The 27449-nt window shown below is 45.9% G+C and overlaps 8 protein-coding genes across 8 annotated transcripts; 2 read left to right on the top strand and 6 right to left on the bottom strand.

Annotated features, from left to right (window-relative positions):
* Positions 1-5403: 5403 nt before the first annotated feature.
* On the bottom strand, positions 5404-7701 carry VC83_09618 (uncharacterized protein). Its single transcript, XM_024473031.1, has 2 exons — positions 7217-7701; positions 5404-7111 (listed from the first exon to the last, which is right to left on the bottom strand). The coding sequence occupies exons 1-2, from the start codon at positions 7547-7549 to the stop codon at positions 6518-6520; spliced, it is 927 nt and encodes a 308-aa protein (XP_024328799.1). The 5' UTR covers positions 7550-7701; the 3' UTR covers positions 5404-6517.
* A 6904-nt stretch (positions 7702-14605) lies between these two features.
* GPI14 (GPI mannosyltransferase 1) lies at positions 14606-16263 on the bottom strand. Its single transcript, XM_024467081.1, has 3 exons — positions 15321-16263; positions 15002-15272; positions 14606-14949 (listed from the first exon to the last, which is right to left on the bottom strand). The coding sequence occupies exons 1-3, from the start codon at positions 16034-16036 to the stop codon at positions 14656-14658; spliced, it is 1281 nt and encodes a 426-aa protein (XP_024325685.1). The 5' UTR covers positions 16037-16263; the 3' UTR covers positions 14606-14655.
* Positions 16264-16326: 63 nt separating this feature from the next.
* VC83_03433 (uncharacterized protein) lies at positions 16327-18214 on the top strand. Its single transcript, XM_024467080.1, has 4 exons — positions 16327-16605; positions 16657-16674; positions 16743-16918; positions 16977-18214. The coding sequence occupies exons 1-4, from the start codon at positions 16448-16450 to the stop codon at positions 17384-17386; spliced, it is 762 nt and encodes a 253-aa protein (XP_024325690.1). The 5' UTR covers positions 16327-16447; the 3' UTR covers positions 17387-18214.
* VC83_03432 (uncharacterized protein) lies at positions 17698-18126 on the bottom strand (the record flags this gene model as incomplete). Its single annotated transcript, XM_024467079.1, has 3 exons — positions 17698-17875; positions 17929-18035; positions 18088-18126. 3 exons carry the CDS (start codon positions 18124-18126, stop codon positions 17698-17700), a joined length of 324 nt encoding a protein of 107 aa, XP_024325807.1.
* Positions 18215-18422: 208 nt separating the features above from the next.
* On the top strand, positions 18423-22260 carry VC83_03431 (uncharacterized protein). The gene is made up of 4 exons (XM_024467078.1): positions 18423-18945; positions 19001-19299; positions 19345-20470; positions 20521-22260. The coding sequence occupies exons 1-4, from the start codon at positions 18624-18626 to the stop codon at positions 20580-20582; spliced, it is 1809 nt and encodes a 602-aa protein (XP_024325688.1). The 5' UTR covers positions 18423-18623; the 3' UTR covers positions 20583-22260.
* Positions 20945-21844, bottom strand: TIF45 (eukaryotic translation initiation factor 4E; the record flags this gene model as incomplete). The annotated part of the gene is made up of 3 exons (XM_024467077.1): positions 20945-21433; positions 21485-21556; positions 21611-21844. The coding sequence occupies 3 exons, from the start codon at positions 21842-21844 to the stop codon at positions 20945-20947; spliced, it is 795 nt and encodes a 264-aa protein (XP_024325689.1).
* A 141-nt stretch (positions 22261-22401) lies between the features above and the next one.
* Positions 22402-23596, bottom strand: SYM1 (Protein required for ethanol metabolism). The gene is made up of 3 exons (XM_024467076.1): positions 23304-23596; positions 23092-23252; positions 22402-23034 (listed from the first exon to the last, which is right to left on the bottom strand). The coding sequence occupies exons 1-3, from the start codon at positions 23312-23314 to the stop codon at positions 22694-22696; spliced, it is 513 nt and encodes a 170-aa protein (XP_024325915.1). The 5' UTR covers positions 23315-23596; the 3' UTR covers positions 22402-22693.
* Positions 23597-26912, bottom strand: VC83_03428 (uncharacterized protein). The gene is made up of 3 exons (XM_024467075.1): positions 26511-26912; positions 26288-26458; positions 23597-26230 (listed from the first exon to the last, which is right to left on the bottom strand). The coding sequence occupies exons 1-3, from the start codon at positions 26670-26672 to the stop codon at positions 23903-23905; spliced, it is 2661 nt and encodes an 886-aa protein (XP_024325914.1). The 5' UTR covers positions 26673-26912; the 3' UTR covers positions 23597-23902.
* Positions 26913-27449: the final 537 nt, after the last annotated feature.

The following is a 27449-nucleotide window of genomic DNA, read 5'->3' as shown; positions in this document are numbered from 1 at the left end:
CAGGATAGTTCATGGATAGCTCAACTATCCAATATCCACTAGTTTCTGCAACTATCCATTAGCACCGTCACATGGCAGCCTACCCCGCTTGCCCCCTGGGGGGTTGGAGCGAAGTTTTCAGTTGTGGAGTGAATTCTCAGAACTGGTCTCGCTAAAGAGAATTCACTCCACAACAACATAGCTGTATATAGATCGAGCCACTGCTCGAGTGCTCCTCTTCTCTTTCCTTTCTTCTCTAGATTGAGTTTAATTCATAATACCCAACTGGCGCCCTATGCCTTGGTGAACCGTGACACCCGGTATTTCATGTCTCACTATTGGAACCAGCAAGAGGAAACACCCCGATTGCGACTGATACAGAACTTAAACCAGAGAATGAGATTGTTGAATACGAAGTCGAAGCGATCCTAGACAGAAGGTTAGTAGGACGCAAAGAAGAGTTTTTGATAAAATGGAAAGGTTATGAACCTACGGACAATTCATGGGAAACGGTCAGAAACCTTAGCTGTCCAGAGCTACTGGAGTCGTTTCGTCGTCGACACCCAAGCGATCAAAGAAGCCAGGAGACAGGGCCGCGAGAAGGTCCTGGTCGGGGGCAGCACCCTCGGAAACGGCAGTAGAAGGGCTGTGCAAGAGAGTTCCTTTGACCTCTGCCTCCCTACACTCCTTCTCCTCTGCTTCATCCAATTTGTCCAAAGATTTCAGACCATGACACAGCATCTCAACACTGTGGGTTTTGAGAGCCTTCTGCTGTTTGCGAAGACGCATGCGACGGGCATATGCTTCCTGAGCGCAGAGGTGAGCCTCTCGCTCCTGAGATGCCACTGCTTCCTCTTCTACCTCAAGACGCTCTTCTTCTTTTCAAAGCTTCTCCCAATCAGTTGGAGAAGGGGTGCAAGCGTTGCATTTGGAATTGCGACGAGTACATTCACTACAATGATGACTACCAGCAACAATGATACAGAATCGATTGTTGTTAAGACAGCTGGAACATGGCGACATTAGGTTGCCATTCTTTTCAATATGGTCTGCAAGAAGATGACGTTCTTTGATTTTTATGTGTCTACTAGAAGACATGGTAAGCAGCGCAACCTGCTCAGCAATTAAGTGGGCATCACCCTACTTAAGTAATCAATTCCTTAATCAGCAAGACCTAAGGGACTAGGCCTTTTGGAGGAGGACCTAGTGTTATGGCTATGGTAACGTGACATCATGGTTACAGGACCAGGGCCTAGTAACGTGACGTGTGAAAGCTCCCCACACCCCTGAACCCCCACTCGAGCTGCAAGGCGCACTTGATATCGTAACACCGGGTGTAGTCTAGACTTCTTGGGTAGCTGCAGTCTGTAATTAACTGAGCTGACTTTGTTCAATATTTTGAATGGTCCCAATTTCTTGAAGTCCAACTTTGTACTTGGTCGTTTCATTTTGATGTGTTTCCGGAGTAGATATACTTTATCCCCCTCCTTGAAGGCAGGTTCCATACTGTGCTTCTTGTTTGCATATGCGGCAGATCGTTCATTTAAGAATTGGATGTCTGTCGCGAGTTGTTCATGGAACGATTTGAGTTGTTCCATGGCGATCATAGCTTGTTCTGCTCTTGATTCATCCAGTCGTGGTTGTCTATATGCCTCTGGCTGATAGCCGTAATTGGCAAAGAACGGTGAGACTTTTGTTGCTTCGGTCATCGCGCTGTTATATGCGAACTGTGCGATGGGTAATATCTGAACCCAATTGTCTTGTTGGTGGTGACATAACTCCTAGGTATTGTTCAAGGGTTTGATTCAGTCTTTCTGTTTGACCATCTGTTTGGGATGGAAAGCTGTTGATAGCTTATGATTTGTTCCCAAAAGTGCCATTAAAGATTTCCAAAATTTCGAAGTAAAAAGCTTGTCTCTGTCTGAGATGATTTCTTCCAGTAATCCATGATTGGCTAATATGACTCGAAGGAAGGTGTATGCGAGTGCTCAGCATTGCTAGCTTCTAAATACGGCACAAATATTCCATATTTTGTGAGTCTTTCCGTAATAACCAGGATAGCGTCAAATACTACTCCTGTTAACGGGTCCCGAGAGGGTGGTAGCTTGACAATGAAGTCCAAAGCTATGGATTTCCATGCTCCTGTTGGTACTGGAGTCGATTTCAGCTGTCCATATGGCAAGTGCCTATTTGATTTTGATTTGCTGCAAATGTCGCACTCTCTTACTACCATTTCCACCTGCTTGCTCATACCTGGAAAGTAGTAGTGTCGGGTGATTTGTTCTAAGGTGCATGTTACTCCCTGATGGCCGTGTGCTGGTAGCGAGTGTTGTTCTTGCACTAGCGGGCGTCTCATTTTGTTTGGGACATACACTAAGCCTTTGAATCGGATCAATCCTTGTTCATCGATGGCGAAGTCGCCTTCAGTTTTTATTAAGACTCGCTTTGCACATTCGTCTGTTGCATAAGCTTTCTTGAGTCTTTCTTCCAACTCCGAGTTTTCCACAGTGGCAATCGTGGCTAGCAACTTGTTGTATAGCATTCCTGCGTCTGTCTTCTTCAATATGGCTCTAGGTCTTTCCTCTTTAGGGCCGATGTAGTCGGTCCTTCTGCTAAGAGCGTCAGCTCTTGCGTTCTCAGAGCCCTTGCGATATGTAATTGTGAAGTTGTAGGCTGTGAGTGTCTCTGCCCATCGGACTTGTCTGCGGTTTAAAACCTTGGTTGTGGTGAAGTATATGAGATTCTTATGATCCGTCCATACCTGTACTGGGTAGGTCGATCCTTCAAGATATACTCGCCATTGCTCAAAAGCAACGACAATAGCTATCAGCTCCTTGTTGTGGATGTCGTAGTTGAGCTCCGCAGGTGACAGTTTTCTAGAGTAATATGCAACTGGCTTAAGCTTCTCGTCTTTGTCTGGCTGACTTAGACAGGCTCCAATCGCAAAGTCAGAGGAGTCCGTTTCGAGGACAATCCTCTTTGCAGGGTCGAATGTGACTAGGATAGGTGCTTCTGTGAACTTCGTCTTCAGTTCCTGAAAAGCAGCCCAGGTCTTGCTTGTCCATTCGAACGTAAGGTCTTTCCTTGTAAGCTCTGTAAGTGGTTGAGCTACCTTGGAATATCCCATAATAAACCTCCGGTAGAAGTTGGCGAAGCCTAAGAAGGCTTGTACTTCTTTGACCATGGTTGGTGTTGGCCATTCCAACACTGCCGTGACCTTTGCTTGGTCCATTTTGATGCCATGCGTTCCGACAATGTAGCCTAAGAATTCTACTTGATCCTTGTGGAATTCGCATTTTTCTGGCTTGAGGAGTAACCGATGCTCCTTTAACTTCTGTAATACCTTCCGAACATGACCAATGTGTTCCGTTGGGTCTCCTGAGTAGACTAAGATATCGTCTAGGTAGACGATAACAAACACATCCAAGTATTTATGGAGAGCTGCATTCATGAGCCTCTGCATGGATGCTGGTGCGTTTGTTAGACCAAAGGGCATAACCAAGTATTCAAACAAGCCATAGCGGGTGCGGAATGCTGTTTTCCACTCATCCCCTTTCTTGATTCGAATCAGGTTATAGGCGCCTCTGAGGTCCAGCTTGGTAAATATCTTGGCTCCCTGGAACCGGTCATGTAGTTCGTTTATCAAAGGTAAAGCATATCTATCTTTGATAGTGACATTATTCGTTCCTCGATAGTCCACGCAGAGTCTTAACTTCTTGTCCTTCTTTGGCACAAATAGTATTGGACTTCCTGCTGGTGATGTCGATGGTCGAATGAACCGTTTCGCGAGGTTCTCGTCAATGTATTCCTTCAGTACGTCCAGCTCTGCATCTGATATATTGGTCCGAATGGTGGACTCTTTCCTTCCATGATAGGTATCTCATGATCCCATGGTTGGTGCTTAGGAAGCGCCTCTTCATTAGGGCCTTCCTGGAATAACTGCTTGTATTCCTTATACTCCACTGGTATTTGCTTCAGTGAGGATGCCTGGGCTAGGTCATCAGACTCGGTGGTCGCACATAACTCCTTCCGGTCTTTGGAGGTTTTCTCCTTCTGCATCGTGTCCGTTCATTGTTCACACGCGCACTGGCTCATCACAAGTTTCTTATTCCGCCATCGATCTGGGGGTTGTGTTTCTTGAGCCACGGTACACCAAGTATGCATGCATGATTGTCCATGTGCACGATATCAAACTGTATCGTTTCCTTGTGTCCGCGTAGCATGACCATTTCTAATGGGACCGTCTCGTGGGTCACCATTCTGTTGTTGGTTGAGATGGGCTCCCCATCTACAACCATTAATGGGTATGGGTCAGTCTTCAGTTGCGTCCTGAAACTGTGTGTGTCTGCTACTTTCTTTGTCATAAAGTTGCCTGTTGCTCCTGAGTCTATCATAGCTCGGAGGTGTTGCTGTTGTATCTTAGCAACCACATATAGCTGCTTGCCGCCCATTGTGGCGCATAGCTGGTTGGTACTATGCCTCTTTGTGTCGCTCGCCAGTGGCCTTCTGCTGAGGACTCCTAGTTTTTGAATCGTCTGAGGAATAACCGTCTGAGGAAAATCCATCATGTTCACCATATTCTAATGGTCATACTGGTATCCTTTCTCTCTTCTTCATTCTGCTTCATGGCATAGGCGTTCGTGTGCTTCTAACACTCATGTTCCCCTTTCTTCTCTTGGGATGCTTTCCTGCTGGTGAGGGTATTCTGGTCGGCACCTCACTGTGTGAACTGCAATCTCCCAGTCTTGTGTAGTGTCCTGCCAGCTCATTGGTGGCTTGGGCACAGGAATTCTTTGGTCGACCATCTCCTGGAGCATGGCTTCCTTGAAGGTTCTCACTGCTCCTGGCAGTTGTTCCTTGAAGAGAGTCTTACTTGCTGTCTTCTCATAACGTAGGTCGTGGTCAGACCGGCTACATGGCCGGACCGGCTACCCCACCAAAATCAAGGACCAGACCACCAAACCACCAAGTTAGAAAATCGCAAATAATTCAATTACTACAGTGCCAATTCATCCAAATCGCTATCATATAGCTCTTCTTCACCCTCTCTGTCTATTTCCTCAATTGTAGCTTCCTCTATAAGTCGTGGTGTTGTTCTAGGCCTCTGTGAAGCTGTTGCTGATGCTGCTTCTGCTTCTGCTACTTGCGACCGGAGTTCTTCTGTAGAGATGTGGAATTGACCCTTCAAAACAGCTCTTTTACCCTTTTTTTGCTCCCTTCTTTTCTGAATTATGTTGCGCAAGTTATCCGTCTCTCTTTGCTGTAGTATGTGGCGTGTGTTAAGCCGCTCTGTCTCATCTGCTAACTTATGAATATATCGCTTTGTGGGAGTGTTGAGAATGCCATGACTTATTGTAGTAGACAGAACTGTATTTGCTTTGTGAAGTGTTTGAAAATCAGGTGGGCTGCTATTCAAAAATACTTTCTCAAAAATGTCATGCTCTGTAGGTGTCCTTGGCCGTTCTACTACAACGTCTGTAGTAGGAAGCGTAGCTGCGCGAATGACTGTTTGTGGCTGGAACGGCTGTAACGTAGGTCGTGGCCATACCGGGGCCATGGCCATACCGGGATGGTGGGGTAAGCCACCCCTTCAAAATATGAGCAGCTTCAAAATAATTGAAAATAGTTCTACCATTACCATGCTAATTCATCTATATCACTGTCAAATAGCTCCTCCTCACTCCCATCATCAATTAGATCAATTATAGATGTTGTAACTTGTGGAGTTGTTGATATTTTCGACTTTTGTGATGTAGCTGTTGTTGCTGCTTCTGCTTCTGCTACTTGCGACTGCAACTCCTCAGTTGTGATGTGGAATTGACCCTTCAAAACTGCTCTCTTGCCCTTATTTTGTACTCTGCGCTTCTGAATAATTGAGCGCAAGTTATCTGTCTCCCTTTGTTGTAGTATGTGGCATGTATTGAGCCGCTCTGTCTCATCTGCTAACTTATGAATATATCGCTTTGTAGGAGTGTTCAAAACACCACCACGACTTATTGTAGAAGAGAGAACTGTATTTGCTTTGTGAAGTGTCTGAAAATGAGGAGGACTGCTATTCAAAAATACTTTCTCAAAAATATCATGCTCTGTTGGAGTCCTTGGCCGTTCTAAGGGTGCATCTGTTGTAGGAAGTGTAGCTGCGCGTATGACTGTCTGTGGCCGGAATGGCTGTAACCCACTCCCTCTCCAAGCAGAAGTTATATTTGAATTTGAAAATGCAGCTGCTCTTGCTTGTATGTATGCATCCATCCATTCTGCTTTCTGTATGCGTAGGAGCTGCGCCTCATTAAGGTGTGAGAGGGCTGTTGTGAGGTGTCTTTTCAAAGGTCCAAAAATTGCAACATCAAGTGGTTGGAGTATATGTGAGGTATGTGGAGGTAGTATAAGGAGCGATATGCGATTCTGTATGCAGTGTGATATGAAGCTCCCACTTATATGGCTGTCATGGCCATCACAAATAAGGAGCCTTTGTTGTAGTTGTCCATTTGGAAGTGTTGCTTTTGCTCTTGTAGAAGGCTCAAAAACGCGTTTTAGCCACTCATATCCATGAAGATTGCTTGTCCATCCTTTTTGTATTTGCAGAGAAGTGCCATTTGCTTATAACATCCTTTGGAATCCAGCTCTGTAGTACATTCTGTCCCTTGAAGATAATGAGGGGGTCGGTGGTTGTTCCATCCATGCAGATGCACTCAACAGCAGAGACCCATTCCTGCCTTCCTGGATGTGCCTGAAAATGTGTCCTAAGTGTAGAATCGACTATAATTCGTGTAGATTGCATTGTTCCAATTGAAAATCCAGTCTCATCCATGTTGTAGGTGTTGTAGTTTTCGATTTTTTGCTCTGTTGTGAGGCTCTTGTACGCGTCAAACCACCCCTTCAACACCTGCTTTGTGACCCCATTCATCCTTTGTGCCTCAACCCTTCTTCCTAGCTTAACACGTAAGTTAGGATGCCTCTGAATGAACCGTGGCACCCAATCTTGCCCAAGTGGTAACTTAGGTAGTTGGAGTTGTGGTTGTTGAGTTTGTGTCTGTTGAGTTGGTCGGGTCTGCTGAGTTGGTCGGGACTGCTGAGTCGGTCGGGACTGCTGAGTTGGTCGGGACTGCTGCTGAGCCGGTTGGTTTGATGGGGTCTGCCAAGCCACTAGTTAGAAATAGCCGAGTCTGCCAGTCTATGGCAGGTTTGATGGGTTGGTAGTTGACTTGACTGAGCTGGTTAACTCTGTAGGTTGGCTCACCTGGGTTTGGAAGACCCGACACTTGTTTGACCGGACTTCCTCTGCAACCTCACGTAATATGCGATGGCTAGGAGCATAACCACTTGCAGTAAGATTTTTGATCCATTTTAAAAGGGTCTTTTCTTGGGTTTGGGAGAGTAATTGATGTTTTAAATGTGCTTCTTTATGTGAGGTATGTCGCCCTTTAATGCGGCTAACAACTGTATCAGGCCTTAGATGTAAGGCCTTTGCAGCAGCATTTGCAGTTTTATATAAACCAGATTTTACTCCAGCTACTGCTTCAAGTATTAGAATATCGCGTTCTTGAGCTTTTAAACTCCGTTTGCGTACCATAATAATGGGGTAATTGATAGGTTTGGTGTGTTGGTTGATGGGTTTGATGGGTTAGTTAAGTGCTCGCTTACCTCACCATCCCAGTATGGCCACGACCTACGTTAGCCCACTCCCTCTCCATGCAGAATTAATATTTGAATTTGAAAAAGCAGCTGCTCTTGCTTGTATGTATGCATCCATCCATTCTGCTTTCTGTATGCGTAGGAGCTGCGCCTCATTAAGGTGTGAGAGGGCTGTTGTGAGGTGTCTTTTCAACGGTCCAAAAATTGCAACATCAAGTGGTTGTAACACATGAGAAGTATGAGGAGGTAGTATAAGGAGCGATATTTGATTCTGGATACAGTGTGATATGAAGCTCCCGCTTATATGGCTATCGTGGCCATCGCAAATAAGGAGCCTTTGTTGTAGTTTTCCATTTGAAAGTGTTGCTTTTGCTCTTGTAGAGGGCTCAAAAACGCGTTTTAGCCACTCTAATCCATGAAGATTGCTTGTCCATCCTTTTGTATTTGCAGAGAAGTGCCATTTGCTTATAACATCCTTTGGAATCCAGCTCTGTAGTACATTCTGTCCCTTGAAGATAATGAGGGGGTCGGTGGTTGTTCCATCCATGCAGATGCACTCAACAGCAGACACCCATTCCTGCCGGCCTGGATGGGCTTGAAAACGCGTCCTAAGGCTTGAATCCACGATAATTCTTGTTGATTGCATTGTTCCAATTGAAAACCCAGTCTCATCCATGTTGTAGGTGTTGTGATTTTCGATTTTTAGCTCTGTTGTGAGGCTCTTGTACGCGTCAAACCACGCCTTCAACACCTGCTTTGTGACCCCATTCATCCTTTGTGCTTCAACCCTCCTGCCTAACTTAACACGTAAGTTAGGATGCCTTTGAATGAACCGTGGCACCCACTCTTGCCCAAGAGGTAAGTTAGGGATTTGAGGTTGTGTCTGTTGAGTTGGTCGGGTCTGCTGAGTTGGTCGGGTCTGCTGAGTTGGTCGGGACTGCTGAGTCGGTCAGGTCTGCTGGGTTGGTCGGATCTGCTGCTGAGCCGGTTGGTTTGATGGGGTCTGCCAAGCCACTAGTTAGAAATAGCCGAGTCTGCCAGTCTATAGCAGGTTTGATGGGTTGGTAGTTGACTTGACTGAGCTGGTCAACTAACTCTGTAGGTCAGCTCACCTGGGTTTGGAAGACCCGACACTTGTTTGACCGGACTTCCTCTGCAACCTCACGTAATATCCGATGGCTAGGAGCGTAACCACTTCCAGTAAGCTCTTTAATCCACTTTGAGAGGGTCTGCTCTTGAGTTTTTGATAGGAGTTGCTGGTGCTGGCGTGCTTCTACACGTGTGTGCCTTCCATTTATGCGACAGCGGAGGGTCTCCTGTGGTAGCCCTAAAGCTTTTGCAGCAGCATATATTGATTTGTATTGATTTGATTTAATAGCTAATATAGTTTTTTGAATTTGAATTTCGCATTCTTGAGCCTTTATACTCTTCTGACGGACCATTCTAGCATAGTAGTAGTAGTAACGTAACTCGTGGCGTAACGGGACGGATGGCATAACGGGACGCTTTGCCAGAGCCACCCGCACCCCACCAAAACCAAGGTCACATGACCAAAATTAAAATGTTAATAACTTTTGTAATAATGCTTATAACACTTAATCCTCTTAGACTATTACTCTTTATAGTCTCATTTCTTATAGCCGAATTTGCTAGAGTGTAAGCTCTTCTTATTAAGTAGTTATTTATAGTTTAATTTTTACCATATAAATATTTTATATAGTAAAATATAAGCTTTAATATCTTTTGTAAAACAAAACTAGTACTACTAGCGTTTTTACACATGTTAGAGTATGATATAAAGAGTAATAGTCTAAGAGGATTAAGCATCATAAGCATTATTACAAAAGTTATTAACATTTTAATTTTGGTCATGTGACCTTGGTTTTGGTGGGGTGCGGGTGGCTCTGGCAAAGCGTCCCGTTACGCCATCCGTCCCGTTACGCCACGAGTTACGTTAGTTAATAGGGTTGTAGGTTTGATGGGGTGGTTCCGACCCCACTACCCCTGTTACGCCATTACCCCCATTACACCATGACCTACATTAGTAATACTCCAGTTCTCTTTTCCCTTCAACGTGGCACATAGCTGTCCTGTTATTGACTTCCGTCGCACCATGTTGGGTTGGATGAGGTGATGTGGTGGTCTGGTAGTTTGGTGGTTTGGTGGGGTAGACCGCTTACGCCATTAGACCGCTTACGCCATGACCTACGTTATTGTAAAGAATACTATATTGAGTTCAGCACGAAGCTCCTACCTAAGGAAATACTATCTACTTATATAGTGGCGTCGTGCCAAAGGGATATCTGTGGATAACATGGATAACATAATATCCATGATATCCAATGTTATCCATCACCTGATATTCCGTGGATCCCTGTGGATAACATAATATCCATGATATCCAATGTTATCCATCACGTGAGGTTGCAGCCATAAGCGCTAGCCATAGCACTAACGTAGGTCGTGGCGTAAGCAGTCTAATGGTGTAAACAACCCATGTACCTTTGTAGCCAAATTTGAATGTGGAGGTACTTCAAAACAGAAACTTTAAAACCTAAATAACTCCTCTAATAAAATTATTAAAGTTTATTCGTCTTAAATATAAGGGCTAAGTTTATATATAATAATAGTTTATATATCAAAAGCGCTAGCAGTACTAGGAATCTGTTTCATAAGTTATTAAAGGTTTAAGTTTTACCATACAAAATATTAGTATGACAAATCTACAATTGTGAATAACTTCCTTATACAGCTAGCGTACATACTAGCTTAATTGATTATAACACAGGAGTCTATAAGCATCTTTGATATAAGAGGGTTAAACCCCATTATTTTAATTAGAGAAGTTATAAGGCCTTTTATTTTCACAACAATAAGTATCTGTAACGTAAGTCGTGGCGTAAGCGGCGATCTGGCGTAAGCGGCGATAAGTACCCTTATATACAACTTTGTATGGAAAGGTACTTCTACATCCAAAACTAAAACCTTAAATAGCTCCATGGATAAAAATCGTTAGGCTTAACTGTTCAATATTTAGGTTCTATATATAGGCCTTTACCTAATATAAAAACGCTAGTATTGCTAGTGTCTTTTTGCAATGCTAATTTAAGGGTTAAGTTTTCCTCATACAAATATTTGTATGAGCAATCTTCTCCTACTAATAGAAGCGTAATAATCACACTAGCAATACTAGCGTTTTTATATTAGGTAAAGGCCTATATATAGAACCAAAATATTGAACAGCTAAGCCTAACGATTTTTATCCATGGAGCTATTTAAGGTTTTAGTTTTGGATGTAGAAGTACCTTTCCATACAAAGTTGTATATAAGGGTACTTATCGCCGCTTACGCCAGATCGCCGCTTACGCCACGACTTACGTTACAGTTCTCTCTTCTACAATAAGTCGCGGTGGTTTTGAACACTCCTACAAAGCGATAGATTCATAGAGACGGATAACTTGCGCAACATAATTCAGAAAAGAAGGGAGCAAAAGAAGGGTAAAAGAGCTGTTTTGAAGGGTCAATTCCACATCTCTACAGAAGAACTCTGGTCGCAAGTAGCAGAAGCAGAAGCAGCATCAGCAACAGCTTCACAGAGGCCTAGAACAACACCACGACTTATAGAGGAAGCTACAATTGAGGAAATAGACAGAGAGGGTGAAGAAGAGATATATGACAGATGAATTAGCCTAGTAGTAATTGAACAATTTCAATTTTTTAAAGGTGGTAGTGGTTTGATGGGGTGGTTCCGACCCCACTACCCCCGTTACGCCATTACCCCCGTTACGCCATGACCTACGTTACCCCACCATCCCGGTATGGCCATGGCCCCGGTATGGCCACGACCTACATTACGTTAGCATTTTTATTAAAGGAGTTTATTAAGGTTCTAATTTTTGCAAGCATAAGTACCTCCATATACATATTTGTATGTGATGGTACTAATAGCTGGTCTGGCCATGTAGCCGGTCTGACCACGACCTACGTTACTCCAACCTTGAGCGAAGCGAAAAGTTGGTTACAACGATTACTACAAGTGGCTAAGTTATGCTCCAAGCCATCACATATTACGTGAGGTTGCAGAGGAAGTGCGGTCAAACAAGTCTCGGGTCTTCCAAACCCAGGTGAGCTAACGTAAGTTACTGCATCTACGCCATTGCTGCATCTACGCCACGACCTACGTTAGTCTAAGAGGATTAAGTGTTATAAGCATTATTACAAAAGTTATTAACATTTTAATTTTGGTCATGTGACCTTGGTTTTGGTGGGATGCGTCCCGTTACGCCATCCGTCCCGTTAACGTAACTCGTGGCGTAACGGGACGGATGGCGTAACGGGACGCTTTGCCAGAGCCACCCGCACCCCACCAAAACCAAGGTCACATGACCAAAATTAAAACGTTAATAACTTTTGTAATAATGCTTATGACGCTTAATCCTCTTAGACTATTACTCTTTATATCATACTCTAACATGTGTAAAAACGCTAGTAGTACTAGTTTTGTTTTACAAAAGATATTAAAGCTTATATTTTACTATATAAAATATTTATATGGTAAAAATTAAACTATAAATAACTACTTAATAAGAAGAGCTTACACTCTAGCAAATTCGGCTATAAGAAATAAGACTATAAAGAGTAACGTAGGTCGTGGCCATACCGGGGCCATGGCCATACCGGGATGGTGAGGTAAGCGAGCACTTAACTAACCCATCAAACCCATCAACCAACACACCAAACCTATCAATTACCCCATTATTATGGTACGCAAACGGAGTTTAAAAGCTCAAGAACGCGATATTCTAATACTTGAAGCAGTAGCTGGAGTAAAATCTGGTTTATATAAAACTGCAAATGCTGCTGCAAAGGCCTTACATCTAAGGCCTGATACAGTTGTTAGCCGCATTAAAGGGCGACATACCTCACATAAAGAAGCACATTTAAAACATCAATTACTCTCCCAAACCCAAGAAAAGACCCTTTTAAAATGGATCAAAAATCTTACTGCAAGTGGTTATGCTCCTAGCCATCGCATATTACGTGAGGTTGCAGAGGAAGTCCGGTCAAACAAGTGTCGGGTCTTCCAAACCCAGGTGAGCCAACCTACAGAGTTAGTTGACCAGCTCAGTCAGGTCAACTACCAACCCATCAAACCTGCCATAGACTGGCAGACTCGGCTATTTCTAACTAGTGGCTTGGCAGACCCCATCAAACCAACCGGCTCAGCAGCAGTCCCGACCAACTCAGCAGTCCTGACCGACTCAGCAGTCCCGACCAACTCAGCAGACCCGACCAACTCAACAGACACAAACTCAACAACCACAACTCCAACTACCTAAGTTACCACTTGGGCAAGATTGGGTGCCACGGTTCATTTAGAGGCATCCTAACTTACGTGTTAAGCTAGGAAGAAGGGTTGAGGCACAAAGGATGAATGGGGTCACAAAGCAGGTGTTGAAGGGGTGGTTTGACGCGTACAAGAGCCTCACAACAGAGCAAAAAATCGAAAACTACAACACCTACAACATGGATGAGACTGGATTTTCAATTGGAACAATGCAATCTACACGAATTATAGTCGATTCTACACTTAGGACACGTTTTCAGGCACATCCAGGAAGGCAGGAATGGGTCTCTGCTGTTGAGTGCATCTGCATGGATGGAACAACCACCGACCCCCTCATTATCTTCAAGGGACAGAATGTACTACAGAGCTGGATTCCAAAGGATGTTATAAGCAAATGGCACTTCTCTGCAAATACAAAAGGATGGACAAGCAATCTTCATGGATATGAGTGGCTAAAACGCGTTTTTGAGCCTTCTACAAGAGCAAAAGCAACACTTTCAAATGGAAAACTACAACAAAGGCTCCTTATTTGTGATGGCCATGACAGCCATATAAGTGGGAGCTTCATATCACACTGCATACAGAATCGCATATCGCTCCTTATACTACCTCCACATACCTCACATATACTCCAACCACTTGATGTTGCAATTTTTGGACCTTTGAAAAGACACCTCACAACAGCCCTCTCACACCTTAATGAGGCGCAGCTCCTACGCATACAGAAAGCAGAATGGATGGATGCATACATACAAGCAAGAGCAGCTGCATTTTCAAATTCAAATATAGCTTCTGCTTGGAGAGGGAGTGGGCTACAGCCATTTCAACCGCAGACAGTTATCCGCGCAGCTACGCTTCCTACAACAGATGCAGTAATAGTGCGGCCAAAGACTCCAACAGAGCATGACATTTTTGAGAAAGTATTTCTGAACAGCAGTCCACCTGATTTTTCAACACTTCACAAAGCAAATACAGTACTCTCTTCTACAATAAGTCGTGGCATTCTCAACACTCCTACAAAGCGATATATTCATAAGTTAGCAGATGAGACAGAGCGGCTCAATACATGCCACATACTACAACAAAGGGAGACAGATAACTTGCGCTCAATTATTCAGAAGCGCAGAGTACAAAATAAGGGCAAGAGAGCAGTTTTGAAGGGTCAATTCCACATCACAACTGAGGAGTTGCAGTCGCAAGTAGCAGAAGCAGAAGCAGCAACAACAGCTACATCACAAAAGTCGAAAATATCAACAACTCCACAAGTTACAACATCTATAATTGATCTAATTGATGATGGGAGTGAGGAGGAGCTATTTGACAGTGATATAGATGAATTAGCATGGTGATGGTAGAACTATTTTCAATTATTTTGAAGCTGCTCATATTTTGAAGGGGTGGCTTACCCCACCATCCCGGTATGGCCATGGCCCCGGTATGGCCACGACCTACGTTAATAGTCTAAGAGGATTAAGTGTTATAAGCATTATTACAAAAGTTATTAACATTTTAATTTTGGTCATGTGACCTTGGTTTTGGTGGGGTGCGGGTGGCTCTGGCAAAGCGTCCCGTTACGCCATCCGTCCCGTTACGCCACGAGTTACGTTACGCCACGATTTACGTTAAGTTAAGAGTTGCTGAGCTAGGTCTGTGCAAGATTATAGGTCTATATATTACTATTTCTGTTGTTAACTTTCTTACTCCGTGATGCTGATGGTCTGTGGTGTTGGAAAAGCTCTTGCTTTTCCGCCGATATCAGATACAATTATACCAAGAATCCAGGAATTTGTCAGAAAGAACGCCTGGCTGGCCATCCACAGTCCTGGAACGAAGGTGCTTTTCCCAAGAAATTCCAGATCAAACCCCTGTTGGAGCCACATCGCTTGTGTTAAAACCCACAGGACAAGCGCCGTTATTCCAAGACGCGGGGACGCAACCAGAGACGATGTGGGCAGATAGAATGGGAGGAACACCATATACCAAAGGAAGTACTAGGATTATAATCAGCGGTGGTCCAATACTGGCATGATCATATTTTCATACCTGGCTCGTACAAACTTTGTTGAAGGTCACAAACGAAAAGGTTTGTGCCAACATTGTCGACGGTAGGTCCTTTTTCGCCAACAACAGCGGAAGCGCAATTGCAGAGAGAAATAGCTGCGGAATGAATGCCAAAGTCTCCAGATGCATATATGAGGGGGTGGATGCAGTAGAGCTTAAGTATAAAATGGTGTTATAGGGCGAAAAGTTGTGCCGGTGATCAACGCGTGTGACATGGTGAAGATACGTATGATGTAAGAACGGACTCCCATACCTTGAAATTTGTTAGTGCAAGAATGTAATAAAAAGCCTATACACCTACATGTAATACATGGCCCAATTCAAGGCGATAAAAGTCCCAAAACTCAGAAAGGCAAGCATGATCCGGGGCTTATTACAAAACCTTCGGGCCCTGTTCCACAATGACGACTCCTGTGTCGATTTTGGCCGCAGCTGCAGTTGCTCATCATCTAGCCACCACACTATTGACGGGGCATATATAAACGGGTATATTTTGAAATGAACCCCAACGCCCAGCAGTACACTAGCCAGCACAATCCGGCGTTGCATGACTGCCCAAACCAAAGCAACCGTCATGGCGGCAAGCAGGCCCTCTGAGCTTCCCCTTGTACTTATGGTTGCAACCATTGGATTTAACAACCAGATGCTGGCGAATTTCAGCGCTCTATCCATCGGCATTCCACCTGTGGTTCGGAGGACGAGGACAATAAGCCAGCCGGTAATAATGTCGCTCAGGGCAAACAGAGCCTTGCCGAATGAAAACCAATCCCCTTGCCATGTAGTCGGTAAGAGCAGCCATGATAGAATAGGTGTATATCGATATGTTTCACGATCGTAGGGCGAATGGTTAGTTGCGACATAACGAGCAGCATCCGTAAAAACATAATAATCGATATCGGTGTACTTCATTGGTGAGTTGGCATCTTGCCATAGGCCGTATAGAAACAGGCCAATTCTCAGAATTATTGCGGCGGAAAACACAGGGACTGGCCCGAACCAGGTAGACTTGGTGCCCATGGTTATATCAGATGTCAAAGAGAATGTCTTGGGCCAGAGGAGACCGTTACCAGCTCTGTGAATTGCGAACGGCAACCCAGGTACAATTTCCAGAAATCAACTTCTGATCATAGGGCTCACCAGGCCAAACAAAAACCATCTCCCTACGCCAGTTGGCGCTATTATTCTGATCGATTGCAGGCCGGAGTTGGAGCTTGACCAGGCGACGTTCGATTGAACCAACCGCGCGCGCGCGTATGTAATTGCCGAGCCAGGCCACAATTGACAGCCGCGCCACAACAAATGCAATGGACCAACACGATAACACGTGATCACTCTCAACGTTCAGTTTCCCATTTAAGAACGCATGCTTTGTCGCCATAAGTTACAGTTCGTTTATACATTCCCTCTTATTTTAAAATAACAGACCATATGCCGGCAGAGAAACGATCATACGAAGAGATGGCGGAAACCCCGAATCCATTTTTGCCAATTTTCGATGGCTTTAGGGCTGAAATCGATGAGAACCACCTTGCCAGGGAGCGCATAATCAAGGCATCACGAGATGTCACAGCTCTTAGTAAGAAGGCGTGAGTAGTGCCATGATTATACGAGTGATTAGATTATTAATTCGATTCCAGTATTTTCTCTCTCCAGAGGTATGATCACCAGTTTTGCGATCGCATAGGGGGATATATATGTTAGTCAAAGCTAAGTCAGCGACCAGAGTGAGAACCAGCAGCTCAGGGATAGCCCAAAATATCAGTACAGAAGTCCAGGGAGGATTTGAGGCTATCTCGGAGCTATTTAAAACCATGTCGAAGGACCTTCAGGGCATCAATTCCTGGCGATATCAACGCCAAGCCTCACCCGGGATCCAGGAATTCATAGAGGCTCTCTCATGTTCGTGCCCTGCCTCCCTTAGAACGGCTTATTGGAGATTTTCTTAACGTTGCAGCAGTTGAGCACTATCTTAGAACAGGAAAGCTAGTCACGAGAGAACTTGCGACGAAAAGCATGATATGGAATATTCCTTTAACGGTTGACGACTACGCACTGGGGTTATTCGATCTATCGGGGGAAATCATGCGGTTTGCAGTCACTGCCATTGCGACAACAGGCTCACTGCCAAATTTGAAATCCAGCCATTCATTCATCGATCGCTCGATACTAACAGACCTGAGGCACCTGAGATCCTCCTTTGAGGCACTGGATACAACATCTTGCCATGGAACAAGCCTTGGCGGAGAAATCGACAAGAAGATGGAGACCATGGTACAGAGTGTTGAGAAGGTGGAGAATGCGGCATGTTCCTTAATTATCAGGGACCACGAACGGCCCAAGCACACGCCAGATAGCGACAATAACTGAGCCATCAAGAGTCACTGTAAGGAACCTATCTATGCCTCAAGTATGAAGGTTGCCATTGGAATCGAAGTACGAAGCAGAATCAGCCGATGGATTGCCCGGCGGGATAAAACGCTGGCGGATCTCAATCGATACGTCAGGCGCGAACGAACTAGTGGTTGTATGTGAATCACTGCTATATGGTCTGCCCCATCAGCGTCCTCCACAGTTCGCTTCGCCATGTTGATCGCTGTGGGTGATGGACTTGCTGTATGGATATGTATATGTATATGCTATGTGTCATTGACGGAACTATTCGACTCAACGAGTTACACTTATGCGCTGGTAACATCCTCTGTTGCTTGTCGAGCATCTTCGTCAACGGTTCGTGTGCGAAGCTGCAGTGCGTGGATCCCTCCTTCTTGTGCCATTTCATCCTTCAGCAAGGTATAGACCATTCGATGTCTTGCGGGTTGCGACTTGGCTTTGAAAGCGTCCGAGGTTATAACCACTCTATTGTAGTACTATTATCAGAGTCGTTCTAAAAGAAGGATCCGAATACAAACCTGAAATGGGTCTCCTTTGAGGTATTGCCTTCCATGGCCTTATGGTGCGAGTGCATGTGAGAATCATTGTGTATTTCTAATTTCTCTGGTTTGAGCGCATCGCTGAGCTACATCACCGAGTTAGCACAGACTTGAGGGGTTGTCATCGGATTATATAACCTTTGCCCTCATGGCGTCTTCGAGTGGTTTCGAAGCCATAATTGTCGAGAACGGCCTACTTGCCACAGTAAACGCCAGTCCGCGCAACATTAACAAGTATATATTCCTTGGTAGGGCGCGTTGAGATATGTGTCTCTGCTGGTTTGGAAGTATGGATTGGTTGCGGATAAATAAATACTGGAGCATGTGCACAGATGTGACGGACCCTGGCTCGCTTATCGACGGGTCACCTGCTGATAAGAACAGTTGAATCTCTCACACGAGACCGTTTCAGAAGGAAAGGAGGTTCAGCTCGGCATGGTTGAAGAAGCCAAAATGGTATGCCGATGCTACATAAATGTAAGTAGAGCGAAGTGTTTCTGGAATTGTTGAATATATTTCAAGGCTCAAAAGCGATCGCCATCAAAAATCCGGGGATTAGTTAGTATGCCAAGCGCTTTCACGCAACTACCGATGCGCGCAACCCGGCAAACCTGCTGCCCCACCATACACTTGAGCAACGTGCCTTACTTAGATGGACACTTGAGTCCATAACAATGCTACATACAACTTGTCTCTGCGCCCCTCGAGTGTGGAGCGTCTTATTCAAACGGCCTGTAATTCTCCCTCGTTGGTTTATTTCAGGAGTTCCCAGGATGGCGTCCACGCTCCCCAACCTGCCGGTGTTCCAAGCAATTTCACGACATGATCCAAGTTCAACAGCCGTCATTCATTCGGAATCAGGCCGGCGATTTACATACGGCGAGCTGCTTTCAGATGTTGCCAAAGCCAAGGATAGGCTGCGCTCTCCGGATGGGAAGGAGGCGCCTGAAGGCGAACGGATAGCATTCATTATAGAAAATAGCTATGATTACGTAGGTACGTCGGATGAAACCCCCAAATAAATATTTATAAGCACTCATATGATTCACAGTAACTCTACTGTCTATTTTGAGTGTGCATTGCATTGCTCTGCCCCTGTCACCAGCATTTCCGCCTCGAGAATTACAATATGTCATGGACCATAGCCAAGCATCAATGTTACTTGCTTCAAGCAAGTTCTACAAAAAGGCACAGGATGTTGCTTTGCAAGGCCTCTCTTTGCAACCCCGCGTAGTTGAGGTGGAAAGACTTCAAGCGGGTGAAATTGGACGTGCCGAGGTCTCGTTGGGCGGTCCTACCGATGGCCAAGGAGGCATAATGCTTTACACCTCTGGAACCACTAGCAAACCCGTGGGTTCGCGTCAATATCTACGTAACCAAGCTAATTTGAAATAGAAGGGTGTCGTCCTGGCACAATCGGTGATCACTGCACAGGCACAATCTCTCCTGCAAGCCTGGAATTATGCGCCCGAGGATCATCTACTCCACGTTCTTCCTCTTCATCACATTCATGGTATCATCAATGCAATTCTAGCGCCGCTTTTCGCAGGTGCTACCATAGAATTTCTTTTCCCATTCAATGCTACTGCTGTCTGGAAGCGCCTTGGAGCTCCATTCTTGGAAAACTCAAAGGCCCCAGAAGAGATCACATTTTTAACAGCAGTTCCGACAGTTTATAACAGACTTCTTTCTTCCTACAAAGACCTTCCGGAAAGCCTTCAAGCTGCGACGAAAACGGCAATATCCCCCAAAACCATGCGCCTGGCAATTTCAGGCTCGGCTGCCCTTCCGACTCCTACTAAAAAGGCTTGGGCCGAGTTAAGTGATGGAAATGTACTGTTAGAGAGATATGGAATGACAGAAGTTGGAATGGCCCTTAGCTGTGGCCTCGAGTTTTCGGACCGAGTTGATGGCAGCGCTGGATGGCCTCTTCCGTCTGTGGAGGTGCGCTTACTTGATACGGAGACAAACACCGTTATTGAACCTGGGCAGGAGAAGGATGAGGCAGGGAAGGACAGGGATGGTGAAATCCAACTTCGAGGGCCAACCGTTTTCTCAGGATACTGGAATAACGACCAGGCTACGAAAGAAGCATTCGTAGATGGAACGGATGATAAAGGGCCTTGGTTCAAGACAGGTGACATTGCAGTCCGAAGACATGTCCCAGAAGCGGGCCAAGGGGAGCAAGCCTGGGCTAAGGGGCCTATGTACTTCATCAGGGGCCGCAGAAGTGCGGACATTATCAAAACAGGCGGAGAAAAAGTCAGTGCCTTGGAAGTTGAGAGAGAGCTCCTTTCGCTCCCAGAGGTGGCTGAAGCTGCTGTGGTCGGGGTTCCTTCGGCAAAATGGGGCCAAAAGGTTGGCGCTGTAATTGTTTTAGAGCAACATAGACTAAGTAAAGATGGCAAGAAATGGGGCCCAATGGACATGAGAAGAGCCTTGCGGGACAGGCTGGCAAACTACAAGATACCTCAGACGATGAAGATCGTTGACGAGATACCGAAAAATGCCATGGGTAAAAGTAAGTTCATCTCATCCATATCATATGAACAACAATACTAATAAATACAGTCAACAAAGCACAGCTAGTGGGAAATGTATTTTCTGACGAAGCCAGCGGTGATGAGGTATAGCGGTTATAATAGATGAATTATTCTATCTGAGCATTGTATCCACAGCAAATAAGGTAATGGTGGCCATGCACCATGGAGACGCGCATCAAGCTTGTGTCATCGCTAAAAAAAGGCAAATCCGCTTGGCTCTAACGCCTGCCGGTATGGCCTCTATTCGTAGCAATGATATATAAGGACATGAGAAGCCAGTAAAGTCTGAGACCTTCAGAAAGACCTCAGTGCCTGATTGGTAAATGACTTGCTCCTGATGACGATGTAAGAACATAAGAATGCTCCAACAGACAAAGTGTCATCATATGTTTAGAAGCCTCTGCCCGAGTCGACTCGACGGTGGCCCGCGCTTGTCATCTGTTCGTCCCAGTTTAGACAACGAACTTGGCCTTGGCACGCGTGCTGCCAGCATGTGCGCTATCGGTATGTCCAGAGAACTCCACCACCTCATTCGCAGGAATTGTCAGGACTTCCTTGAACTTTCGGCCGATATTCTTGAGGATTTCCTGGCCTCTCTCTGTGGGTCGTCCTTTCCCTCCTGCAACATCACCATCGCCTCCACCTGGGATGCTCTTTCCGATCGTCCTCGTCCACACGCCAACACGGAAGAACCCCTTGCGTACGTTAACAACAACCCCCATCACCTCTCCGTCGTTTTCTTCCTCGAGGGTCTCGCCAATAGCAGCAAGCATCACATGAAGCCACACGTCGTCGATCGCCACGCTGCGCTTGTCCTTGAACTGGTACGACCATTTGCCACCGTGCTTATTCTGGATATCCTCCCATTCTGGCCTTACTCCTTCCTTGAAGAGATGATAGTCGGATTTCAGAGCAAGCTCCGAGGTGGGGGTAATATTGTTCTAGATAGAAGTCAGAAACAAAACGGTCTCGAAGAAAGAGGCCACTCATACGTAGACTCCCCAGAATTCCTCCACTGAATTGAAGGTGATGATCTCCTTGAGTAGTTCGTTCCAGTTATCTCCCTGGAGAAGACTTAGCATGCATTCGTTAGTTGGGTTTTATTCAGAAGTATGTACCTTTCCAGTAGGTGGCTTGGTGAACCAGAGCGTCCATTTGTGCATTAAAGGATGCTTCACGTTGAAGTTATCCGGGTCGTGAAAGACGGTGATTTGCTCATCTGCAGTTGCTGCGGCCGAGGGCTTTCCTTGCGGCTTATCTTGCCCAGCTGGGGAAATCGGGATGGTGGAGAGGTCAACGGGGGATGCAGGTTTGGCATCGCCATTGGAAGGCATTTCGGACGCAGACGACATGGGTACAGGCAAGAGGAGCGAGATTGTCGCGTTTTTGAGATCGGCTTGGTGGGGTAGTGCAAGACTTGGTGTTGCGTGTGGCGTTTGGATCAATGTTCAATGTTCGATGCTGTCCACAGATGGAATAATCGGAGCCTCTGTGGTTGATCGGAGGAAGAAATGAGGTGAAGCTGTCGTCAGGTGAATGGCAGGTGAGAAGATGCTGAAGGGGCCGAATTAGGTGAGGTGAAGGTTTGTTGAGTTTACTTCAGTGTATCTTGCACACTTTCCAGTGAAAACAAAGGCGGCAGGCGGCTAGGAACAGAAAGTTTGACGCTAATGTGGGTGGTCCAGCACAACAAAAAGCCCGCGTGGCGCTTATTTCTGCTGGTGCAAACTGTTGAGCACAAATTTGGAGCTTGACGACTTAATTGAGTAAAACTACGGGTGCAAACCATATATATATACCGTCTAGCGGTATACAGACTACACTGTGTAGCGTACTTCTAGGAACGTAGTTCCAACACAAACACCAGTCTGTCCCCTGCGCCCTGATACTTTTAGCCGCCGCGTTTTTCTGTTATCTTATGTAATCAATGGGGTCGAAGCATCGCCAAGCCAATTTGTAGAACTTGAGAAATATATAGTCTTTTGAAGCAACTGCCCTCAGTTGCTTCAAAAGACTATATACCCTTGAATGAATTATTTCGGGTGAATCTAAAGTGCCCTCTAGTCTAGTCCATCTGCAGATACCACGTGTGGATATAAGTACACGGAGTTGAAAGTCCATCTCTATCGCCAAATAGAAATCCCAGTTCACATTGCTACACCTCGATATCCTCAGGTCTTCGCATCCACCTAGTTGCTGGCTCATTTGCTGATGTAGCTGAGATAACAGTTCCAGAAAATCGAGAGGCCATTGACAAAAAGCACCCGATAATCGAGGGGAACGACTGAGAAGTTGACAACCTGCACAAACGGCCAGACCATCCAGTTGCTCTGTAGAGCGCCGGTGTATGTCTTGGCCAACTTTTCGCGGGGGCTTACACCCTCCAGGATGGACATGGTGCTCAGAAACACGAATAGGTTCGTTGGCGCAAACAGAAGCTGGTCAACCCCCACACGTGCACAAATCTCCAATTTCTTGTTTGGCAAGACAACTCTGGTCTGTAGAAACCTGAACCATGTTGTTGCTGCAGGTCCAAAAATCGCTATTCCGTTCAATTAGTACAAATTCAGGTACAGATCCTACCCCTTGCTTGTCTTACCTCCGCCATATAATGCCATGCGGCCGGTACGAACGAATTCATGCTTCTCAACTCCTTTGCGCTCCACGGCTTGCTGCGCCATGATATCTCCCGTCGCGAATAATATCGCCGTGGTCACGCTCTGCGTAAGCATGGGGCGCGTCGCCAGCTTCATGCGGTACCTGTTGGTTGATTTTAGTCGTCACGGTCCCAGTAAACGACGTCCAACTCACCAGCGAAGCATAACTGCGAGTTCTCGTCTGTCTCGGGTTTGTTTTATGGGTTGGAGAATGAAGCACCTCGGAACTCTTATTTCCCAACAAAAATATCGTTATGTTGTTATGCCCCTTAGGTGAGTTAATTTTAGCTCCTTGTGGTCACCGGACTCGTTTAGCAATTGAAGAAGTTTCACTGTTGGATTTTGTGTAAGTTTATGACTCGCATAGCACATTTCATGCGTGATCAGCCTCTAAATGCGCTGCTAAACTCCCAAAAGAAAGTTTGCCTTGGTCTGCTTATGCAGAGATCACCCATCTACGTTTTTACACCGCTCCATAACGACTAGTGCCATCGGCCTCTCTGCCTTGCAACCTCCAAACACAGGCGGTCACCGAACCACACTGGCTACAGAGCCCCAGAGGCACCAGGGCAAGCATTTTCTTATTATACCACGTTAACAAAGTGATAGAACGGCTACCAGGGATGATTTAAGGTAAAATAATATGGTACATCAGTAAAGGACCCCAAGTATCCAATTAACTATGTAACAAAGGCATCCCAGTATCAACCCGGCAGATAACGAGGAGCTATCACGGCTTAGGGACAGACATAGTCATGGAAACTGCACCCCTGACTCCTCCCTCTGTCTCTTCCTTTCGCGTCTAGTTATGTACGATTTGGCGATTTTCTTCGATGTTGGAGAGGTGATGGATGGAAGAGAAGGGAGTACGCTATAAACCGGGGATTCAGAGCCCAACGGTTTCGTGGGTTCTGATAGCTTATCAGCGTCAATACCCACCGATGACTCTACGTCTTGGGTCGATTTTGGCCGAGAACTACGTCCAACTGTGACTTTGTTTTGGTTAAATCCACCCCTGTTGCGGTTTTCACCACATAGTTCTCGTTCTCCACCAGCCTCGATGGGTATCGGTGGATGATCAAGTACCGGCGTTGAAAGACGCTCCGATCGCCCAGCAACCTTTCCTGCGCTGGGTTCCGTAGTAACATCATTAGTCCGACGGTCTTTGTCGTGGCCTTGTTGTAGTTCGTCATGCATCGAGACGTGTCCTGGAGCATCATCATCCTTGCTTGTATCCCAGTTGAAAGTCCCCAAGATAATAGAACCAGCCGAACTGTGAGGACTTGGTATTGGCTTTTTTGGTTCCAAGGGTGACCCTAGAAAACGTGCTTCTGGTAAGGAAGGCTGGTCTTTTTGAGAACGACTATAAGGAGTTCTTTCAATCTGTAGGACCGGAGACTCCTGCGACCTCGTTGGGGACGCCGTTATAGTAGAAGCTGGGATGCGAGACAAGTAGATATCATCGGAAGACTGAATGACATCACCAATAGCATATGGTACTCTCTGCTCCATATCATCTTCTGAGTGTGGTATACTAGAATGGACGTTGTTGGCTAGAGATCCACCTCCGCCTTTCAAACCCGTCCCAGTATCGAATTTAATATACGATGAATCTGAGAGACTCGGCAATATCGATGATAAATGAACATTTCTGTCCAAATTTAGCCTTGGACCGGGTGAACTCTCGGAGCTGCTTGGCTCAGGGACTTGGTTCGCAGGCCGGGGCGAATGTGTATTTGAATGAGGCGGTGGAAAAGCTGATATGATTAATGGTTCGTTGCCATTTTCTGGGATAGGACCTATTGATGATGCCCTTGAAGTCGGTGCCCACGACAGGGCATCGTCTTCTTCTGGCCCAACCGCGTCCAGTTCTACAGCCGGATCGTTTTGGAATGCGGTATCTCCGGAAACGTTGTCGCTGAGATTTTCAGTACGTTGGTTCCCATGATAGCTATTCCGTGGACTTGACACGTCAACCCTCCTGGGAGAACCATCGTTGAGGTTACGTTTATTTGTGCCACCTTGCCTGGCTTCAACTGGAGGGCCTGGCGTAGTATTAATTTGGTCTCTAGTATCCTCTACATGCTCGAGGGCTGGGGGCATGAGGCTGTCAGGTGTATCAGGTTGGAGACTTGTATGCAACGATCCGATATCTGCTACGGAGGTGACCCACGACGCGGCGGTGGAGAGCTTCACAACTTGGTTTTTGGGTATTATGACATGCTTGAGTGGGATTCGGGTCAGCTTTCCCCAGGGATTCTCATGGAGAGAATTGAATGTTGGCTTATTTGTCGGTCGCGAGTTCAACCCGATATCCCTCATTAGCTTAGGCAGCTCGTTTTCTGACCGTGACGTGATGAGTCGTAATGGATCAACAAGAGGAGTTCCAACGTTACTTCCACGTTTGTTGGTGCTTTGGGAACCCACCCGGGGGTTCTCACCAGGAACTCCTTGCCTTGAGTGAACTATTGGCTTGCCGTTGCCGCTACCCTTATTCTCATCGACCGGCATACGTATATCGTCGTTCCCGCTCCCTGTTAATCGAAGGAACTTTTGTTCATTGCTTTCTCTTGCACCATCTTCAATCGTCGCTGCCCGCTTATTATCTGATAGCGAAGTAGAACGGCGTGACTCGGGTATCCCACCTACCAAATTTGAAGATGAAGTGTTGGGTTTTTTGTTTTTTCCTATTAGCCCGAGTAGTTGATTCCCAGGTAGGTTAACTGCCTTGAGGGTCCTCGACGAAGGAGCAGGCTTCTTTGTCACTTTGCTGTGTTTATCACAAATTTCCGAAGCTAGTGGAGCTTGCGTTGCAAGTTGCCCATTTGGACTCCCCATTTCATCGCCCCAGGGGCTCTCGGTCAAAGAATGTATGGGGGAGGTGCATTTATGACGGCTTCTGGCCAAAGCCTCCTGCGGAGGCACTGTATTCTTCATTCGCGTTATCAGATGTCGGACATCTTCAATTTCCTCAATCGGCACCGGAAAACCAAGGTTAGATGAACCCTCGCCACCTTTCAAAACAAGACTATTAATATTGAGTGTCACTCGTGGGACACCTTTTATTTCCGGATTGAATATCTGCGGCATCGGTTAATCAAGATAGTTCACAACGAAGCCACGCGAAAGAACACTGACCAAATAACACCTGCCAATCTCGAAAATGGCCCCAACAGTTCTATGTGGTAAGCGCCGGTCGTACCTCTTCTCGAACTGTTTTCTTGTAGCTTCCGATAAACTCGCACGGATTTGACAAGACACGTCCGAGACCGAAATGTTGGTAAAAGGTGCCTTTTGTTGACCATTAAACTGGGAAGGTGTCAGTCAGCAGCTGCAGGATGGTCCGTAAGTTAACACTGACATCAATGATTTGCACTGCTCTTGTGCCAGATAATTGCACTCGCATAGCGTTATCATGGCCCTTGGTGGTACCCTGCAAAGAATTCTGCGTCGAATCACGTAAAAGTTTCTTAGCTTCCACAATAACTGTTCCGCATATCCACTGCTGCAGCTCGGGCTCCATTCTCTACAGACATGAATAAGGTTGCAGCACTTTGGAACACTTGTCGCACCTGAGCGTGTATGTGGTGATTGGGAAAAAGCAACTGCACGCAAGCTGTTCCGACGAGCTCCTTGCAGAGAATAGCAATCAAAAGCCGCTGCTATACCTCGTCTTCAAGTTCTAAAGCTGAAGGTGATGCTTTTGTGTATGCTGATTCCTCTCTGGCTGACTTTTGGAGACATAGGGCGATCAAGACACTCTCGATCTAGACGACGCGTTTGTTCGTGTGTCGGGTTCAACGAGCAGACGCGAGTATCACGTGACCAAATTTTAACTTTTGTGGTTGTGGGGTAAGTTGGAGTAACGAGTCGCCAGCGACGTAATTGCCCAGCTAGGTATACACCAGATAGCTTGTGTTGCCTTCCACAGTACTGTCCTGCGGTTCAGCAGCACGACTCTTACGAACTACCTCAGCCCGTATGCAACAGCCACTCGTGACAGTATATTATTATGACAAATGTGTGCTTTCATGCATTTGAAAGGTTTCTATCGCACGCCGAGGAGTGCCCGATAAGCATATCCTTGACGATGTACTTTTTATCAAACAGTATGCACGAACTGCAACCTCACTGAGACTGTAACAACAGCTGATCCTGATCAGATTTTGGGCGAGAGGACTGATTGCTTACACAGCCCTACGAAACATATACTCGAGCCGCTCGATTTCGACAAGCCGCGCTGTCGTTAGCACCGGATCGACCGCCGTCGGTATCGAATCGATGACCCAGTTTCATTTCA

The sequence above is a fragment of the Pseudogymnoascus destructans genome (assembly GCF_001641265.1).
Source record: "Pseudogymnoascus destructans isolate 20631-21 unplaced genomic scaffold scaffold_6, whole genome shotgun sequence".
Taxonomy (NCBI): Eukaryota; Fungi; Ascomycota; class Leotiomycetes; order Thelebolales; family Thelebolaceae; genus Pseudogymnoascus; species Pseudogymnoascus destructans.
Note: the sequence above shows the minus strand (reverse complement) of the source record. Positions and strands in the feature narration are given on the sequence as shown.